A 7,980-nucleotide genomic window follows, 5' to 3' on the forward strand; every position below is an offset into this window, starting at 1 on the left:
CAGGTATGATGTCAGGACTGGTTGCCGTTTAAAAAAAATGTATTTGGTGGAAAAACAACTCCTAGACATCTGAAACATGACAAGCGGCCTCAGAGTATTGTACTGTATTTGTAAACTTATTATAAGTTTTCAATGTAACTCCAGCTGTCACATAAATGTAGTGGAGTAAAAAGTGCAATATTTCCCTCTGAAATGTGGTAGTGGAGTACAAATATGAAGTAAATTAAATCAGAAATAATCGAGTAAAGTAAAGGTCTAGTAAGTATTAGAAGTTACTGAAAGTCATGAAAACAAATCAATGATACTGATATTTGGCCAGCAACGTCAGCCATTTATTAATTTGTCAAAACAGTTCTGTTAAAAAAACTTAAATGATCTGTAAAACATCAAATGTTTAAATTTAAATCCAGAAAATGTAAAGAACACAAAAGACTTATAATTAAATACTCCTTTTATTTCTCCTTGTAGATCATGACAAAATATTTTTTGTGAGTGTCTGTGAAGCTCACTATATATTAACCCCCATCAGGTTGACAGGCCTGCTGTGGTATCGCTTCGAAATGTCTGCTTCGATCTGCAAAAACAAATTACAGTTGACAGTCAGAAATAACAGTAATAATACACAATACTACTGAGAACCTCCAAGGTATAACATAGAGTAATTATAAGTTGTGCTGTGCAGTATACATTCCTTTCAGTTAATCAGTTAAGCTGCCTCCCAATGTTAACTGAACCCTTAGGGATGAGAAAAATGCTGCACAACCTTCTCATTCTAGTGAGCTGGGGAATCACCAACCCTGTAAACATAAATAAAATGAAACAGTAATCCAATACCAGTTTCTGGAGTTCCCGGGTGCATCCTGCCAGCAGGTCGACACGAGGCTCCAGTCTGGACTGCTCCTCCAGGGCTTCCTGCCTTTTCTCTGCCATTGTGGCACCTTTCAGCACCAGGATATCTGCCTGCTTCAGCTTCTGCCTCAGCACCTCCGACACACGCTCAACATACCTAAACACATATATTATATATAATGAATAACGAGAAAAGACGCATGTAACATTATAGAAATAAACCAAGGATTTTCCCCTTCTGTCCATACCAGATTTCTGCATTGTTGTTCGAGTTTCATCAAATTCTGTGCAATGACAAATGTGTAGTGTACCGTGGTGAGGCCTGGATCATAAACAGGTGCTGCATCCGGAGAGAGGTGAGCCGGCCCAGAAGGTCCTGCACCTCAGACAGCATCTCCCGGGTCTGCTCTCGGGTCTGGCCTTGGATGACGGAAGGGGCCAGCTGGAACTGGCTCATGGAAACCACATCTCCCTCATCTCCCATCTCACTGATGCGCTGGGTTAGGAAAACTTCCAGCTGCACCAACATATGAAACCAGTGTCATGTCTTAGTGATTGATGATTTAAATACTATCAAATAAATGACTGTTCAGCCTCCACACCCTATAACCCCACAATAATTAATTCCTATTTAGTCTGCGATTGTCAAATGCAAGTTAAAATATACACTGTGAATTCCTTTCAAACCCATAGTTGTTGTGGCTTTGAATTTGCATATGTAAATATAAATGTTTAGTTGCTAACACAAAAAGATTACTGAGCATGAACAGATTTTTTGGCCACTTGGGGGCAGCAGAAACGAGCTGTAAACACAAAATCTGTTATGGTATCACATTATTAAGTTGATACGGGATACTTGTTAGCGAACAGTAGCTTACATAGACATCCAACAGAGACAGAGAAACAATATCATTCATTTGGAGGCGTGTCTGTGTCCACCTGATTTATATAAGTCCAATTTTCACTCTCCTTTTAGCTCTGTTTGGTCAACTACTGGGTAGGCAGTATACAGAGGATTTTTAAAGCTTTTTTGCTGAAAAAAAAAATCATCGAACACAACTAAAAACTACACTATGAGAGTGGTGAGAGTGAACCACAAAGCTCTGCAGAGCTGAGGTGGCTGCATATGCAGACAATAATTATCTGTGTTCATCACAAGCCTTTCACCTGCAGAGTCATTTGATCCCTTGTTAATATACAAGTATTGATTGAGGCAACTTTAAGAATCCCATTTACTGTTAGTCATCATAATCTGCAAAAGCACACAATCCATATCTGAGAATATTTTGTTTTTTTCTTTTAAATCAATTTTACATTTATTATAGAGGGATATCAAGTTATCTTTTTAAGTCATTTATCAAATATTTACTGGTTCTAGTTTTACAAATGTAAGAATTTACTGTTTTTCTGTATCACTGTAAATTCAACATCTTTGGATTTTTAACAGTTTGTGGGACAAAACCTGACATCATATGACAAGCATTATGCACATTTTTACTATGCTCTATTTTTTTACAGCACAAATAATGAAAAAAACATTAATTGGATTAGTAGACAATTAAAATAATTATTAGTTGCAGCTGTTGTGTGTATGCTTTTTTACATCTTTGTTTGTTTTATTCATAATTCTGATGACATTAGTGGACACACAGGGTTAGAGAGGTAATTACACCCTTCTGATGACCGTACTCTTTACCTCCATTAACTCATCAATGAACTGGCCGCGTGACTGAGAGTTCTCCAGTAGAGTCAAAGCGTCCTCGCCCCTTGCCACGCCTTCAGGACCTACAAGATGACACACTCGTCTTTAGCAAACACACATTTCAAGCAGCTGAGCATGTGGTTAAGTTTAGCTGGAGGCATAATGGTGATTAAAAAAAAAAAAAAACTCACAGTCTGTGCCCACATCTACAACTTCGATTTCTATGGGAGCAGCGTCACTGTCACCCCAGTCGATACCTCCTGCACCAGCATCCTGTTGAGGGAGACAGACGGATGTTGGTATTTTTGAGCAAGATTACCAACTTTAAACTGGATGTTCCTTAACACTGTTAATTATATAAAAGTGTATATTATTACAGTAATATTAAGTACGTTAAGTACAGTTTGGATACCATTTAAAGCAGAAACTGGACATTTAAACCTCTATGTAATACTTAATGTAATTAATACAGATAAATACTGAATGTAAACTAGTTATAAATATATTCTTTTTGTAAAGACAGATATTAATAATTGAAAAATATAAGGTGAACAAAATGCATATGTATCTGTATGTGGAGGTGTCATACCTCAGAGGTTGGCTCCAGACTGATACCCCAGTCTATACCATCCTCAACTGTGATGCCAGCATTAACACCCACACTGTCTGTTCCTTTGCCAAAGTTGCCCCAGTCGATCTGAAGCAGGTTTTAAAACACAACACAGAAACACACAGTCGGTAGTACTGAGCTGCCACATGAGTCCTGGGGCTGTAACACTGAAATCTGTTTAGAAACCATGTTAATTTGCTTATTCAGAAAATTGAACTGTATAATAAAATGGATTTAAGAAGAATTTATAAATGAAGAAAACTAAATTTGACTCAGGCGATTTTTCTTTGGATTAAACATGGGAAGTTTCTGTAATTTGACTCTGATCAATGCTCAATATAGAGTCAGTCAAACTAACCGTGTCCTCTGTGACTGTATCAGGAGGTGCATCGTCCACGACTGGCCTGTCAACAACTGCGGGGACTTTCCCTGTTCTCCACTCATAAAACGTTGTGTTCCCTCTCTTCTGGGCCAATGTCAGCATGGGCAAGACTGGATCAGACCTACAAATAACAACATATGAGCTCATGTGACCACAAATAAAAAAAATCCCCATGGTTTTTACAGTTAAAATAACTGTTTTATACCGACAGTTCTACACTTTATTTAGACTGCTGTGAGGGATTTGTATGTATACTAAGAAATATATTTGTATTTTGAAACTTCTTACGGGCTTGCTGAATCAGTGGTAGTCATATCACTGAGCTTCACAGTGTAAGCAGGGAAAGTAAAGGGAAAAGCCAGAGTGACGGCATTGATGATATACTCACCACTCACATACAAAGTTTGTGAAAGCAGCATAAAGTCGGATTTGCTCCTCTAATTTTGCTGAGTCCTTCCCAACTTCCTCAAGAACTGCTGGCAGGTCTTTCACCAGAGCCTGAAGCTCACGAGCCACATTTTCTCCCTGGCAGAAGAAAAAAAGTAAAGCAACAGGATGACGAATGGCTACACAGAGAGCAAGAGTCTGACCAATCAGCATGCCAGTAATCCGTCTTTTAATAAAAATGTATGATTCTGACTATTTGCAGGATGTCAGTGTGTGCGTCTAAGTATTCTCCAGTTGGTGTGCATGTGTTTGCACTTACTGTGATGCCATACTTTTTGCAGGCAGCATAGTATCGTTCCCTCAGGTCTGCGGCTGAGCTCTGGCACTCCACTTCCCGCCTGCTCAGCTCCTGCTGCAGCTGCTGGGCTTTGGCCAGCTGCTTCCTCAGAGCCGGGCCTTCGTAGCTCACATTGCGACTCAGCAAGCTGGCCACCTCCGCTGGGTCATACAAACAGATTTTTTAGTATTAAAGAATTCTGTACATGCAATTAATTTGTTTGTAGCCAGATGCTACTCCCCCATATTCTATAACAATATTGCAAGAATAACCTGAGCAGCAGCAACAAAAACTATGAGATTTTCCGGTTTCCAGGAGAATATCAATAGTTATTTGAATCAAAAATAGTTTTTCTTTCTCAAAATAACTTCCTTCCATATAAAGTATGAGAAATGAAAAGTCTAAATGTGTTTGCAGATGCTGTCATACTATAATAAATACATAAGACATAGCTTTTTATTTTAAACTTACCCAAATAGACATTATCTGTCTCATAAAGGGACACAATCTCCTGCCAGTCCTGTAACAAAAACAAACAAAAACACAATTCAAATCCAAATTTTAAGAGTTTTAGTAGTTTTAACAGCAGAGAAACATGCTATAAAAAAATCTCCTCACACCACTTGGTTTGAGATACTAATTATAAACATCTGGCTGACTGAGTGACATGCTGTGAGACAATAGAAGCTTTTCTGATTCCTCTCACCTTCATCCTCTGAGATGAATATCTGCCGAAAATGTTCTTAGAGGAAGCTTCTGTTCCCTTCAGTATCTCCACTATCCTCAAGCAGTGAAAGTAGTGAATGTCTATCAGTGCAAACAAACATAAGTATGTGAGTTTATAAGCATTCATACAGAGGAAGAGGAGGACGACAGGTAACAACTAGCAATTAACAGGTACACAATAATTATACTACATTATATAACAAAACACATATTAATACAGCTCATCTAGCCCTACTTTGTGCCTCTCGTGTGTTATCAGTTTATTCATGTCACAGACTTAATCATTAGTTTTTCTGAGAGATAAATCACTGTTGATCTTTGAAAAAGGTCCATGCGATCATTTAACACCTAAGCTGCAACTCTACCTGGAAGTTACATATCTACAACATTTTTATAAAATAGTGGAAAGTAACAGTTAGACACACACACACACACACACACACACACACACACACACACACACACACACACACACACACACACACATACACACACACACACACACCTGTAACTTTTACTATAATTTTTACTGTATTTTGTATGATACAAGAAAACATAATAAAAAATATAAAGTATAAGTATGACTGTTAATTTATTTGTAGTACAAATTGATATTTTCTTATTGTCTTTTTTTTTTTTTTATCCAGTTGGTAAGAAGTGTCTCTGAGGAATCTGGGAATATCTTCAAAACTGTGGTAATTTATGTTTCATAAAAATGCATGCTTAGCTCTGTGGCAGTGACAGTCTTGGGGTATAAGGGACCTACAGGAGCCGGAGAGAAGCTGCTTGATCTCCTCGTTCTCTGGCATGTCCTGGATGGCAGCATTGATCTTCTCTCTGATCCCTTTTACTGCACTCTGCCATTTCAGATTACAGTGTCGTCGATCCAGCAGCCAGTCTGTGGACAGAGAATAATTCATTAGAATTAATATCTTTAGATTATGGCGTTATTTGACTAATCTATTGGAGGCAACATGTGAGAACTGTACAGGATCAGTATAGCAGGTGTTGGTTATAGTTCTGCTGTAGAAGATACACAAGTCCTTAATTCATACACAGTTACAATAATGCATGGTATTAACAGTCCTTTACTTTTTTTTCATTAATTTTGTTTGAGCACAACATAATTCCTTAGGTAAAACAGGTAAAGACATTTTTCTGAGATTCATCAGAAAGTAAAAGATTTGCTTGAAATAATGATATTGGAGAAGAAACAAGAAAGAGTAGAAACAGATTTGTTTGTTTCACAAGTTTAAATGCTTAATGAGAACCTATTTTACTTCAAGCAAGTTAAACAAGACCAATGCAAACATTTCTCTAAGTCAGTGGTACTCATATTGTTAATTATGATATTCCTTTGGGAAGAAAAAGTGCTATATTTTTGTCATCAGCACAGCAGTGCTTGAAATATCCACTAAAGCTTTATCTTAGTTGATGGCTAAAGGGCTTGTTATCTGTGGGAAAATTAACACTTGGATTAAAGGGAAAATCCAAAGATGTGGGGACCCATGCAGGATTTTCCAATACAAGATTTTTATTTATCTATCTTGAAGTATAAAGTTGTGATTTTCTATTGTTGTCTTCGTTTTACTTAAATCCGATTTAACTTATTTAGCATATATGTGTACATATAGTATAGTATAGTATATGCTCCATGTACACGTGTGTGTATACGTGCATATATACTACTACTAGCTTTTTTTAATATCATGTTTTATATGTTTGACATAGATTCAAAACAGAATAAATACATTAAAAAAGGCCGTTTTGTCATCGTGTGTTTTGCCTTACCCAGAAGCTTGCTGGTCTGAATGTCGATGGGAAGGTTTTGAATATTCTGTTGAAGTGTGAAGACCGCAAAAAAAACATAAGTTATTTACTATTTATTCCATATTTTCCAGCTGTACCAATCGCAGGGAGAAAACTGTATATTCTTCAGCTCGACTGATAACAAAAACACATCACAGCTAACAGCACAATAACAACTATTATCTTTACTAATTTCTGAAAGTGATTATTTTTCATTTAACTGTACTTTGACTGTGTGACAACCAGCTAACGTTAGCTAGCAGGCTGATTAAAACCGAGTGAGGCAGCGGTTATTTCAGCTTACCTCCATTGTCTCTTCACTTTATTTGCTTCTAAGATGTTTTATGGCTTAATAATAAAATACGTTTGTTTATAATATGTTTGTTTAAAAGGTTTACATCCAAAATCATTCTTACCATCCGGATTTCACTGTTTACGACACGTTACAAAAAGGAGAGCCAATAGGAGGAGGCGGTGTTACAGTCAGCAAAAAAATTGACCAATGACATTTCACTATACTGGTAGCTGCAGTTGATTGGTCAATATGATTTGTTGCACTTCTTAAAATAGTCAGCAGAGGGCGATGTCGTTGTTTTAAGGCAAGGCAAAGTCATTTTATTTTATTTTATTTCATTTATTTACATCTATATATCTATGTTTTTATTTCCTGGATCGTTTTCCTTTAAATGGCCTACTTCTCATTTCTGGTTTAACTCACTTCAATATATCTCATCTCTTTTAGTATTTGAATATTTTCTCTTTATCAGTCTATCTTTATCTTTGTTTTCATTTCTTTGGTGTTTCCTCATTGCACATTTATGAGATTCACGATAGTGTCTCCTCAGTTCCTGTTATTACTGTTTTTCCATTTTATTTATAACAGTCATTTATTGCTCTGTGTGTGGATTTTAAGACATGGAAAAGCAGTAAATTCTTACTTATAAGAGAATGGAACCATTAAATGATTGGCATTTTTACAATAAAAATAACTTAAATAATGCTATATAGCCTACTATTGAGTAGTTTAATTATAACAATGCATCGTATTTTATCATTTCTGTTTATGTTTTGAATGTAAAAAATACCTAAGTAAAGTAAAGGATCTGAGTACTTTTACCACTGTGAATGATGTAACACTTTGGTGTCTGCTGGACAGAAGGCCATTAAGTCCCTGCATG

The 7,980-nt window shown here is 36.6% G+C and overlaps 1 protein-coding gene across 2 annotated transcripts; it reads right to left on the reverse strand.

The window, feature by feature from the left end:
- Positions 1–305: 305 nt before the first annotated feature.
- cdk5rap3 (CDK5 regulatory subunit associated protein 3) lies at positions 306–7,279 on the reverse strand. 2 transcript variants are annotated; one of them, XM_022742781.1, is made up of 14 exons: positions 7,219–7,279; positions 6,785–6,830; positions 5,760–5,891; positions 4,974–5,074; positions 4,739–4,787; positions 4,250–4,428; positions 3,932–4,068; positions 3,520–3,664; positions 3,141–3,248; positions 2,743–2,824; positions 2,546–2,634; positions 1,161–1,366; positions 835–1,006; positions 306–574 (listed from the first exon to the last, which is right to left on the reverse strand). In XM_022742781.1, exons 1-14 carry the CDS (start codon positions 7,219–7,221, stop codon positions 509–511), a joined length of 1,515 nt encoding a protein of 504 aa, XP_022598502.1. In that variant the 5' UTR covers positions 7,222–7,279; the 3' UTR covers positions 306–508. The 2 variants fall into 2 exon arrangements, with proteins under 2 accessions (XP_022598502.1, XP_022598500.1); XM_022742779.1 differs by lacking the exon at positions 7,219–7,279 and adding an exon at positions 7,107–7,206.
- Positions 7,280–7,980: the final 701 nt, after the last annotated feature.

Source organism: Seriola dumerili, unplaced genomic scaffold (assembly GCF_002260705.1).
Source record: "Seriola dumerili isolate Sdu_G_001 unplaced genomic scaffold, Sdu_1.0 BDQW01000068.1, whole genome shotgun sequence".
NCBI lineage: Eukaryota > Metazoa > Chordata > Actinopteri > Carangiformes > Carangidae > Seriola > Seriola dumerili.